At 33.0% G+C, this 13,259-nt stretch overlaps 1 protein-coding gene across 2 annotated transcripts in view; it reads right to left on the reverse strand.

Annotated features, from left to right (window-relative positions):
- Positions 1 to 244: 244 nt before the first annotated feature.
- Positions 245 to 13,259, reverse strand: part of KDM7A (lysine demethylase 7A) — an 86,943-nt gene continuing 73,928 nt past the window's right edge. For both annotated transcript variants that reach the window (XM_031939177.1, XM_031939178.1), the window contains exons 18-20: positions 11,966 to 12,048; positions 9,202 to 9,475; positions 245 to 7,846 (exon numbers count right to left, since the gene is read on the reverse strand). In XM_031939177.1, the coding sequence (XP_031795037.1) occupies positions 7,752 to 7,846; positions 9,202 to 9,475; positions 11,966 to 12,048 (452 nt within the window). In that variant the 3' untranslated portion in view covers positions 245 to 7,751. The remainder of the gene's footprint in view (positions 7,847 to 9,201; positions 9,476 to 11,965; positions 12,049 to 13,259) is intronic.

Raw genomic sequence — 13,259 nt, forward strand, 5'->3', positions numbered from 1 at the left:
TGTCATAGGGAACTACGATATGCTTCACACTTCCCCACCTAAGAGAGCTATTCAATTAACTGAAATTTAGTCACCAGACTAGGCCCAATTAAAGGTTCTATTAACATTTAGGAAATTATCTAGTAATTTTTTTTAATCTTAATTTTCAATCCTCAGAAATATAAGATGAAATATATTTATGGTCACTTCCCACAACCCCAAAGAATATTCTGAGTCAGGAGACAGTAAAGTGGCAGAGTCAGAATTGGAAATAGAATTCAGAATTTTTTTCTTCCAAAGACACAGTTTACACAGCTTTCAGCATTTATACTTTCAAACAAAATGAACAACAAAAAAATTACACTGGCGTGCTAAAATCAAAACAAAAATTAATACCAATTTTAATCTCAGTATCTTAAAAGTACAGAAATTGGAAAGTATGAATACCAAATACAAATTTAAACAAGTCACTTGTCCTTCCCTATGACCAACATAAGCTACTTCAAAACTTACAAATTTAAAGTAAAATAGAAACAAAATAAATACTGTACATACACTTTCCCTGCCTGCAGGCAAAAGATGGGAAATACTGTTATGAATTGGAAAAAAAAAAACAAAAACAAAAACGTTCTTCACACTTCAGCAACCCCATTTCCCAGCCAAACACCCAATTGCAACCCAGTGTGTTTCTGTAACAAAAGGACACACCCTGTGCACACACACCGACAACCTATACAAATAGACAAGATACTACCCCCAGAGACACCCAAAGTAAGAAAGAATATCAAGAGTCAACTTGGACCATAAAAATCATTGGGGAAGAAAGGCAGTCAGGTTAGCAAAACATTACTACAAAACTAGTAAATACCATAGCCAACAACTGTCCCCTTTTAAAATTTCACAGATTAAAAAACAAAATATCATATCCCCCCTCCAAAATATCACCACAAAACCTGCTGAAGCACTGGCAAAGTCAAGTCATTTCACAGTAAATGTGAAAGTTTGTATTATATAATCTCTTAAAGTGAAGCTCTCCATTCTTGTTCCACAGCATGAAATTATTATGGCTTAATTCATATTAAAAGTAGAAAAGTCTTTTCCAAAGGAAATACAACTGCAAAGACACAGGTGCATTTCCCGATGCGTGCTGTGACATCCCACCAAACTGCTGCAAGATTTGTGACGCACTTCTCTCAGAACTTCTATTTGGGGGAAAATGAGATTGCAGCTTTTAATCCAGCCTCACCTTAAATTGTAAGGCTCTTAGTTTGGTTTAAATTTCTTCTGAAAGATAAAACAGCTCTAGGGTTCATGTAATGAGTTATACTCGGGCCCCTGACTATATAATGTATAAGTAATGTGTGAGTATCTTAAATAAATAAAGGGTTAATCTTTAAAATTAGTATTTTTAGAGGAGAAAAAAGATTTCAGGTAAAGGGAGATAACTCCTTTAGTAGATATCAAATTTACTGCTAGGAGTTCCCCCCTAAATGTTCTACTGCTAGGAGTTCCCCCCTAAATGTTCTAGTCAAATATACCTTGAGGAAAGCTGAAACTTATGAAGAAAAGTGGCCAAAACAAAACCAGGAGAAGGCCAAATTTATACCAAAAACCTCCCCTGGGAACTTCTTCCTGAAATAGCAGAGAAAAAAAAAAAGATGAATGGATGGGATATGACAAGTTGCATAGGTAAACTACTTGGAGGTCATCAAAGGCTACCTAGTAGCCAGGGTTTATTAGGAAAGTAGTGCAGAAGAAAAACTTGCTGGAAGATTCAGTGCTACTGGTTTCCAAGAGGTTTTACCCTCATTTTCACCTTTTCCTTATTAAGACAACAAATTCTCAGGCAACTTAGGAAGGAGACAAGGTTTAAGAAAGAAGATGGGGAAGAGTATACAAGTAAAACCACAGTTAACCACAATAGGCAAATTGCTTTAGTGATAGGGTTATCATCGTTAGGGTTGTTGTTTTTTTTAACCATTTTAAAAGATTTTTTTTTTTACTCAAGTACACCAAATGTTTATTAATGCCACAGCCCTACTAAAATTTAAAAAAAAAAAAAAAAAAAAAAAGAAAGAAACCTTAGGAAAAAAGTAATAATTTCTCCATTCCAGGTAGACTCAGTCTGCTAATTATAATCACTGAGAAAATTAAAATTGATCCTGTATCATTTTCTTATTGATCCTATTTTACAAGTAATTGATTTTGCCCTCTGCTTTTTGTCCTGCAACTGCTTAAATCATGGTTTTTTTGTCTCTGAACTCGGTTCAGAGTTCTAGCTGGCCTCTAAGGGGTTAATTTTTAAAATCTATTTTTGCCTCAAGGAATTTAACTGACTTTGGAGAACCAGTGTTAACAAAAAAGGAGTTGAGCCTGATATCAACAAGCTATCCTTCAAGGATGTCTGGTTTGCTGTCCAAAAGTCTGAGCTTATCTCACACATGGACTTAAACATAGAGCACTTAAGTCTCATGAGAGAAGGGGGATCGTTGCTAGCCCCCACTACCAAACTTCCAACAACCATGTGTTTCCTGCACCTCTGCTTTGTGATCAATGATGCATGCTGCCCTTAATTCCATGATGTCATCTACCCTGCTCTATATTCCCCAAATCCTACAAAAGGGGAACTGCCCTTGTGCTATGGGTCTTTAGCATTAATAGAAGCAAAGCCATGGACCCATTTATTGACAGGTAGCATGCCCCTGCTAATAAATATTATTTTGCTCAGAGATCTGCCTCAGCTTACTCTTTTGTTAAAATCTTAATTGTGATACCATGATACAATAATGCTTTTCTTACACCTTCTAGTTTTTGGTTACCTAATTAATATAATTAAAAAAAAAAAAAAAAACACTGATACAGCACAATATAATGGAAGCAACTTGTAGAAGGAAGGAAACTTCTAACCTCCATTATTAAAATGTATTTAGCTAGCCATATGTGGCTGGAGCTATGGAAGGGATTCTCTGTTCTCTACTGTTTCATCTGTAAAAGGGAAGTAATATACTCAATATGAAGGCAGGGAAGCTCTAACAATAAATTTCTATTGTGTTCCAAGTCTGAAATCTAAAATTCAGTGAAATCCTAGAGTCTCTCTCCCTTCAGGCTCAATGTTTGCTGGAAGAAATGCACTTCACAGGCATTTTTTTTTTGGGGGGGGGGCACGGGAGGGCAGAGGAGGAATATTTATACTTTAATTTAAAAAAAATTTTTTTAAACTCTTTAATTTTTGTTAACTCCTCAAAGTGAAACTAAAACTATAGTCAATCATCCATGAAGATACTTTTACTTTTGGTGATCATAAAAGGAGTAATAAAAAATAAAATAAAATAAAAAAATCTTCCTTATCAATTTTCATTAAGTATATACGCACCAAAATAGACCAAAATGTGATTAAAAAAAAAAGAACAGGGGGAGAGGGGAGAAGAAACAAAGCAGGGGGAGAAGAGGTTATTTTAAAAAGTATTTAATGAAATTTATGTCCTTCCTTATTAAAATGTATTTTAAATTTGTTGAGATCTAATAGAATTATCTTTGCTGATATTCCTTCTAAATTTTCAACATTCTTGTTCTTAATAATTTCCTTAATGAAATTACAATATTCAAGATGGTTTAAAAATCTAGTTTTATCTTCTTCACTTAGAAGGCTAGGCTGATATGTGGTATTATCGCAATCCATTTCTTCTTAGAAAGTTACTCTATTATACTTAATTATATACATTTTTTAAATCAGTAAAAATCCCACTTCTCTCCTTTCTATTCTAATCTTTCCCCTCCTCTTAAACTGAATGCAAACATTCTTATACTTGTTAAGATTTTTTTTTAAATAATTTTTTATTCTTAGGGCAAATGATAAGCACTTTCTTACTTCACTGACACATGAACTATTTTACTTCAAGAACTGTAACTCTCTTTCACTCTCTAGTTGAAGATTTTTCAGAATTCTTTCTAATGAAATAAGTGATGAGTTTCCCATCAGGAAATAAATATTCTGATCCGCATTATTTTCACTTCTCAAAAGTTTTTATGCTATAGTAAAAATGTGCCCATTCATAAAAATAGCAGGTTGTTGTTTAAAATCAGTTATAAGTTACAAACATTAAAATGATCAATTTTCATAGTTCCTATTTCAAGTATTTCTGTTTGTTTTTTTTTCCCCATCCTATAGTGGTCTGTTTTAGATTAAATGAATAAAACTGTGCTGGATTTTTCCCATAGATTATTTCATTTCAGCAAGCCTAAAAGATGAAAATGCTCAATAGTCCTTGATAGGACTGTGGTTTCTCCCCTCCTTTTGTATTCCTTCCTCCCCACTCCGAGTGCACTCATGTAGTACACAGCCAGTGTCTAGACAAATACCTTCTTTCTCATTTGGTGTAAACTAAGAGTACCTTTTTTAGGAAATTAGTTATTGTAGATGTTGACAGTTTTAGATTTAGAATCAAATTAAATATTCAACTGATAAGTATGAATAGTTTTAATTTTATGTATAAAAATAGGCAGCTATAGATTAGAAATTCCTTCTTTGCATATAATAATCTAAATGATACTTATCAAAGAAAGATTCTCAGAGGTATTTCCAAAAAGCTGGACTACCATAATTTGTAAGTTGTAGATTTTACATTACCTATTGTTTTAGTTATTAACCATTACTTCATGGCATAGCACTATTTGACATAAATTTAACAGAAGGAAAAAACCATCAAGAAAACTCAAACCATTGCCTATTATTACATAAAAGTTGGGTCTCTTAAAAAAATCACAATTTCAAATTTAGGAAGCCTTGAGCCCCTTTACTTACAGCTAGCTAATTGCCCCCAAACTATATTGTGTAAAAGTTTGCTAAGTGCAATGTACTTTCTTATGAACTATTTGCAAAAGCAGTGCTTTTAGAAACCATAAAATGCTCCTCTTAACCCAGAATGAAAACTTTTTAGACAGCTATTTATGTAAGAGGGCTACTGAAAATGGTTCAGTAGTTTTGTCAAATTAAAGGATAATGGGATGGTCTCCCAAAAATGTAACATTCCTGGTTCTCTCAGAAGATATTCTTGAGAAGGGTTATGTCTGTGCTAGAACTCCTCACTTCTTATAAGGGCAGATTTAGAGAACTAGATATAAATACAATATCTCCTTCAGATCTAAGCATGAAAGACCAAGAAACCTTGGCAAGACTCAAGCATCCCTATAGGACTTGAATAGGAAGTCAATAGAATTGTAGCTATGGTTTCCCTTACTCAGAAACAAAAATCCCCATTTCAGCTGCAGTGGTTATTAGAGGCATCTTTAAAACTAAATTATCTAGTTATTGGAATTATTTGGGGGATGGTAATTTGATTCTATTAAGTGAAGTTCATTTTCAGAATTTACATGCTGGCTACTCTTAGTAAATTTACTCATAATCAAAGAATATAAATGTTGAATATAGGATATGTGTTAATCTATAAAATAATTCTGTTTGATTTTAGGCTATCTGGCTAAAGAAAATAAAGTTAAGCAGCTACAAATACCTATAACTACAGATACAAATCAGATCAATACACATCTCAGTTTTTTAAAAAAAATCAGTTTTAAAGTTATTTCTTGACAGGCAATAATCTGTTTGTAATCTATCCCTGACACTAAAAACACCATCTACACAAAAAATACTACTTCATTTCAGTGGGAGAAAAAGATCAGTCACACCAGTTTTTTGGCATCGTGTAGAAAAAATAATCAACCAGTTGGCTTAATGAATAATTCAGTTCTCAACTAGTTGTTTTGGCATAGTGTGGACATAGCTTAAAATGAGCTCTTTATAGACATCTATTTGATGTCTATCTGTTTGATAGAATCTTCTCCCTGACAACCAGAAATGGATCAGTCTTGAGCCAAGTCATTCTGGTTTTGGAATAACCAAAGAAGGCAAATTTATCACCTGTTTATAATATACTCCTTTAAACTTTGGAAGGAAGATGGGATAAAAGAATTGTTCCTCTTCTGAAAACATAAATGTAAATCCGGAAGGAGACACAGATCTGCTTGTTTTAGCTCCTCAACATAAATGACAGCACAAAAAAGATAAATCCAGCCTGTTGGCCGAAAGAAAATAAGACAAATCAGTGATATGGCCATAGTTCATCATCATAAAAATAAAGCCTACTTGGTACATTTCCCTAGACTTGAAATTCCTGGTTGGGAGCATATAAAATGTCCCCCCTCTTTTTTTTCAGAATCAAGAATATCTACTTTTCCATTCCAACCCCAAAAATTCAGTATTTAAATTGTTATCAAAAATTATCAATTGAAAAATATAAGTTATTAACAAACAACTGAAATTTGGCATTCAATAAGAAGTATGTATAAAGCAGACAGATGTTTACTTTAAAAATATCTCATCTTCTTCATGTATTGGCTAAGTCAAGGAGTAAACTGCAGAAAGCACCAACTTCATCTCAAACTCAGATCCAAACTAAATCTTAAAAGGTTACAAGATTAAACAATCAACTCTACTACTTCAATACCTTTGGCTCCTCTATAACAACTTCAATTAGAAGCCTATTTTGATAGGTCTTAATAATATAGTTTTATATACATTGCAGGTCAAATCATAACTCCCCCCAACAGTTAGGATATATTTTTAAAAACTTGTTATAACAGCCTATAAGGCAGGTGTTATTTCTGGTTCTCTCTTCTTCTCCCCTTTATACCTTCCCCCTCCCCCAGCCACAAAATTATAAAAAGAACCCACTATAGCTATAAATGTATTTAAACAAATACTAATATAATTAAATTATACCAATCATATGGTTCTTTTCTGAATAAGGAGGGAAAAAATATCAAAAAGCAGGTTCTTTGGGACCTAATATCAAATACACAAATGAAATTTCAAGATGTCTTTTTTCTACCTAAATAGAAAAATCACAATTGTCAAAGTGAGACAAAGAGGGTTTGGGTTTTTTTTTGTTTGGGTTTTTTTGGCAAGGTTTTTCTTTTTTTGGGAAAGCCTTGGGTATTGAAGTTATTTTTCTGTAAAACAAAACTTTTTGTTGGGTTGTCAAAATGATGGACAGCAGAAAGAGAAGATGCAATAAGGTAACTAACTTGGATGACAATATGCAACCTGTAAATTAGAAAAAGCCAAGGTAGTAGCTTATTAAAAAAAAAAAACACAAAATATATAAAATAAAATGAATTTCATATACATCTTAATTTAAAATAATTAATGCATCAAATCCCTGTTTAAGACTTTAACCTGAATTTCAAATTTTAAGAGTTCAGACAAATTACTGTTACTGTGGCTCTTCACCACATGTAACTCATGCTATCAAAAATAATTTAAAAACCTTCACATTCTTAAATCTAAATTAGTGAGATACTTCCCCACGAGTCTTCCAAATAAATAGCTTAAAAAAGAAATTTAAAAGCTGTTAACTTTTTTAAAAAATCTGTTAAATAAATTACTGATAACTTTTTTTACCCTACCACTGAAAATAAGTCAAGACACTACCAGTGACAAAATGATACTCAAGCCCTGACAAGAGACCAGCCCTAATTCCTGATCTCTTTTAAAATCCTCCCCTCCTTCATACTCCCCCCACCAGGTCCACAATGGTTATTGCTCGTGGGTGTGGCACAGTGAAAATGCAGCATCAGGTTCATTTTGTTCTTCAGGCAGTGTTTTATATTGTACATGCAAGTCTGCTTCAAGCAGAGGAACAGCAGAAGCTCCAGGCCCCATTGCCCTCAATACTGGTCACCAAGGGTGAAAATGGCAGCAAAAGCAGCTACCATCACACAAAGAAGCGCGCGTGGCCATTTCTGTTCAACTTAAGGATCTTCCCAAGGCGCTGTTTGGCGGTTGCCATTCCTTTCTTTGGACGTTTACCTACAACACATCAATCACCATGTTAATGAGGACCTTAAAGATGATAGAATTCATCAATAAAAATTCCCTTTTTTAAAAAAAGGGCAACATTTCAAGCATGCTGTATGTACTAAGTGAAAATGCCTATTATCTGAAATTAAAACATCTCATGGACTAGGCAAACTAAATTACATTTATACCTCCAACACATTTTTCTTCTTCCAACAGAAAATAAGTATAATACTTTTGTGACAATATTCTTTTTATGAGGGCCATTATTTATATGATATTAAGGTAAAAAGGCATCTTTAGACTCACTTTGAAGAGATAGCTGTTAAGATCATTAGTCTTGTCAGTAAACCTGATTTACCACTTACTTGCTGTGACCTCAAGAAAATCACAAAATGGGGATAACACATATACTACCTGCATCAGAAATACTGTAAAGAAAGAGCTTTGTAAAGTGTAACGTATGCAATGTCATGAGAATGTGAGCTATTACTGTTTCAGTTTTCTTATGAGAAAAATATTCTCCCTTTATAAGATACCAACTATAGTTATTGAAGTTAATTTTTCAAAACATTAGAGTAATATAAGCTAATCTTAAGAAGGAATGAACTCAAATCAAGGGCCAAAAAGAAAAGTGAATTTCATGAACAGTAGTGTTGTCACAGAATTATAGTATAAAGATATGCCAGGCGAGACCATTTAGCATTATTAAGGGGCATAACAGAACAAAGCAGATCCCAAAATGAATTGGGTTCTTAAAGTAGAGTAGGTCAGGACTGATTTTATTAAAGTCATGGATATTCTTTGTATTCTTGCTCCCAGATCATTTTACAATGAAGTAGCTAGGCAATGAGTGGATAGAACAATGGCCCCACAATCAAGAAGACCAGAATGCAAATTTGCTATCAATACTTGCTAGTTGTGTGATGTTCAGCAAGTCACTTCTGTTTGTCTCCATTCCTTTAATTGTAAAATATTGATAATAACAGTACCATTGGTTTGAGGATCAAATGAGATTAATATCTGGCCCCGTGCCTGGATAAATGCTTATTCTTCGTATGGCCAGGGTTATAGGCTGACTGACCTCTCATCGTCTAATACTCATGACCTGATGGATATAATGCCCCAATCTGAATATCATACACATAAAAAAAAAAAAAATTCATGTATATACAAGTATCATTATGTATCGGCTGCTCACTGATCAATGCTCTCATGTTCTTTCATATACCTTATTTTTCACAGTTAGGACTACATGGGCTTTCTGTAGTTAATTTGTAGTCCTTTGTCTCATTCATTCCTTTTACAAAGTAAAATAGATGTTCTGTTTCAAGTAGGAAGAAAAAATCAGAGCTAAGACCTCTTACCTTTTGTTGCCTGGTTGCTGATGGGTGGTGGATTAGATGCAGGTCGCTTGATTGGGTGCAATGGTAATGAAAAGGAAGTTTCACCCCCAGACCTTTCTGGGCTAAAATTGCCATTGTTCATCTGACATGTGCCTGACACAAAGCTTGGATTCTGCACACACTTCCCATTTTGGAGACTTGAACTACTGCTGTCCATGTAATTCCTACTTTGAGCCTTCTGACTGAATTCTGGTGAACCTTCCTTTTTGATATGTTTCTGGGATTTACCTGGTTCCTGCAACCAAGGAAACAAAACAGCTGAATACATACATGGAATCTGACACCTGGGTTGTCTTATAATGGAGACCTGGGCCCTCTCTAATTTTGGCAGTTAAAAATACCCATGATGAAAAATGCCATCCACTTTCAGAGAACTAATGAACTCTGAGTGTAGTATGAAGTATATTTTTTCCCATTTTCTTTTCTTGCCTTTTCCCCCCTGGCAATATGGCTAATGTGAAATATGTTTTGTACATAAAAATTATTACATGACTTTGCATGTAATAATAGGTATCCCATTTTTTTACCTTCTCAATAAGGAGGGAGTAGGAGGAGAGAGAATTTGGAATTGAAAATAAAACAAAATAACAACAGAACCCTTTGAGCTTGCTATTGACTTATCACTAAAATAAAGAAATCTTAAGTCAACATTCCAAATATTCCTGTAAGTTAAGACAAAAAGTTGTGACAATCTATATTGATTATATAAGGTTAGGGAACAAATATTAGAGATAATGAAACCCATTCACCAAGGGCAACAAAGCTCAAACACTCAGTATGGTCCTGTCTTCTCTGCTTTTATTAATGACAATCTAAGTATCAATGTCAGAATAAGAACAGGGCATAATAAACAAATTACTATAAACTTCTTTAATGTTATTTCTTAGCACTTCAATAATTTCTTCAACTTGTAAACTCAATTAATTGATTAACCTATGGAAATGAAATACTGAAATCACAACCCAAGTGTGTGAATAAGCATGGTTAAGAGATTCAATTATTGATTTCGAAGCGTATCTAAAAATAATTTTTAAAAGTTTTTACTAGGGCAGCTAGGTGGTACAGTGGATAGAGCACCAGTTCTGAAGTGAGTTCAAATCTGACTGACATTTAACACTTCCTGTCTGTGTAACCCTGGGCAAGTTACTTAACCTCAATTGCCTCAGGAAAAAAAAAAGTTTTTACTGATGCCTTTTGTTTTTACAAAAGTCATTCTCTTCCAACAAAGACAAGCAACAACATAGTCATTTTGTCTGACAATATATAAAGCATATTTCTTCCATAAAGGAATTGACATAAAGTAAATCATTGCTTTTTAAATGTTATGTCATGCATCACTTTTATTAAAGTTTGGGATTTCTGAACTAAAGTTTGGGATTTTAATCCACAGTTGTTGTCTCATAGTGAAAGAAATAGTATCTACATGAAGAACTTGTAAGACATTATCGTCTAGATTTTTGGATAGGGGAAAAGTTTACAACTAAATAGGAGATAAGAAAGGATCAAAAAAGATAAAACGGACAATTATTATTACATAATATTTGCGCAGACAAAATGAATACAGTTGAAATTAGAAGAGAAACTGTATTGGGAGGTAAAATATGTAAGAAATTAATTCAAAGTTATAAAAATAAGGTCAATTCCCCAATTGAGAGATATTCAAGGAATAGTTAGAAGGAGAAAAATCTAAGCTATTTATAATCAATGAAGGAGGATGCAGGGGTGGTAATGAATCATGCTACCCACCCTTCTGACAGGGAGGTCCTCATACAAGATGCAGAATGAGATATATTTTTACATATGGCTAACAAAGGAACTATACATATTTGTTATAAGGGCTTTATTTTTCTCTCTTCAATATGGGTTGGGAGAGAAGATAAAATATTTTTGTTATTGAAAAATTAAGCTAAAAAAGGAGTATTTCTCCTTAAGAGGTAGAATTAATTTACAAATACTAAGTATCATGCAGTAAACATCTGCAGCATAATAACAGACCCTCCTCTTTTTCTAAAAAAAATTTGTGACACCTGTTGATGTGAGAGCAAGGCTTATTAAACTATCAGTATATTCCTATATTCAACTAATACTTGTAAATTGTAGTTTTTAATAAAAGAATGTCAATCATTCTTTTTGACTATCAATTTCATCATCATTCCTATTACCAATCCTACCACTATTCTTATAACTTCTATGGCTTCAGGAAAAGGAAGTATACTTCTTTTTCCCCCCAAGTGAATAAATGGAGATGAACTCCATAACTCCATAATTGACCCCTATTGCCTTCTTTATTCCTACAGTTTCTAACCATATGAGACCATAAATGCCAGGATATAAGCTATTAGGGTAGTTAATTAATTAAGGCAAGACTTCCTTATATCTAAGTTATTCTAATCACATAAAAATTATTTATCCTAGAGCTAAGGCTGAAAGTTTTTCTTACTGGTAATAAATGATAAGGATTATGATCTGTTTCTTAAGTAGAGATTTGCTTATTAAAAATTTAATCAGTGTGATTATGAATCAATAAAAATACGCAGCTGTTCCAGAATACCTATGTTGTAACATTTTAATTTCCCAAATCTTATAACAATGTGTCACCAATAGTATAAAAGTAAAAAGCTAAACAAATTTTAACTTTGTAGTTTCTTTAAAAGTGTTTGGCACATAATAATTACTTTAAAATATTTGTCAACTGATTGAAGAAAAGTTCCAAATTTGGACATACCTGAGGATTAAACCTGGAAGTTGTGAGTTGCCTGACCCAAGATGAAGTCCCCAATTCTTGTTCTTCTGTCTTAATATGCTGACCTAAAGTAAGAAGTTTTCATTAAACTATAGACAGTTTTCTAGGACTTCATAAAATGCTTGAAACAAAAAACAATAGCACCAAAACTACTATTTAGTGTATATTAATAAATAAGCTCTTCATTCACATTTTAAACAGAAAATCTTGTTTTCATTAGTATCTATGCAACAATTTAACTATTTTATCAATTCTCAAACTGGATCACAACAGCATGAATTCATTAAACCCATATACTAACAGTATAAAAGAACAGAGAGATTTACACCATTAACTTCCATATGAGTTTGGAGATATTTCCTGAAAAGTTATAAAAGTATTGGTATAAAAAATAATAGTTTCTGCAATTTAGGAAATAAGCATCTACCTTAAAAAAAAAAAAAAAAGCATAGAAACAAATACACTATTTGGATAAACTAGTGGTTTGGCTTCATTTTCTTTCCAATTTACTCTCAGGCAGCAAAAGAAGGCACTTCATCAAGAGTAAGGAGAGGGGTGTTTTGAAAAAAAAAAAAATAGAAAGGAGTTAACTGTCCGTGCCAGGCAAGTCACTCACAGTATCAAATCTGGATTATGTTGCTATTACTGACATTTCCACAATGTGAAATGATTTTCAAAAGGTTAAAGAAAAAATAACGGAATTTAAAGGAAATGAAGAGAGTAACCAAGTTCAGCAAATTGGCTTTTTGTAGCTTGAACTAGCAATATAACTTACTTTTCTCCTGATACTCATCAATTTTGGAAGGATTTTTTGGGGACAATAACCAAAATTTAGATGTTCACTATAACCAACAACTTTGGGGACCTCTCCCCCACATATATATATAATTGATTGTGGATATCCCTAAAATAAAATTATGAAAACCATTCTCAAAATATTTAGTTATGCTGAGTTACCATCTCTCAAAATAACTGCTTTAAATTCAAAAGTGTATAAAAAGTAGTAAAGAGGAAGAAACAGAAGACTGAAAGGGATGTTTTTTTATTACTAGGGTAAAAAAACAATTTCAGGATCATTCTAATTGAGAAGACCTAAAGTTGTTCAGTACTGTCCTTCAAAAATGTAACTAATGATGAGCTGACATAATTAGTGGGATTTTCTATTTCTTTGGGAAGAAATCTATATAATTAAATCAATCGATCAGGTCAACAAGCATCTATCCACTGCTGACTATGGGTCAGGAGCTGTGATAAGCAATGGGAATACAAAAACAAT

The sequence above is a fragment of the Sarcophilus harrisii genome, chromosome 5 (genome assembly GCF_902635505.1).
Source record: "Sarcophilus harrisii chromosome 5, mSarHar1.11, whole genome shotgun sequence".
Lineage (NCBI taxonomy): Eukaryota > Metazoa > Chordata > Mammalia > Dasyuromorphia > Dasyuridae > Sarcophilus > Sarcophilus harrisii.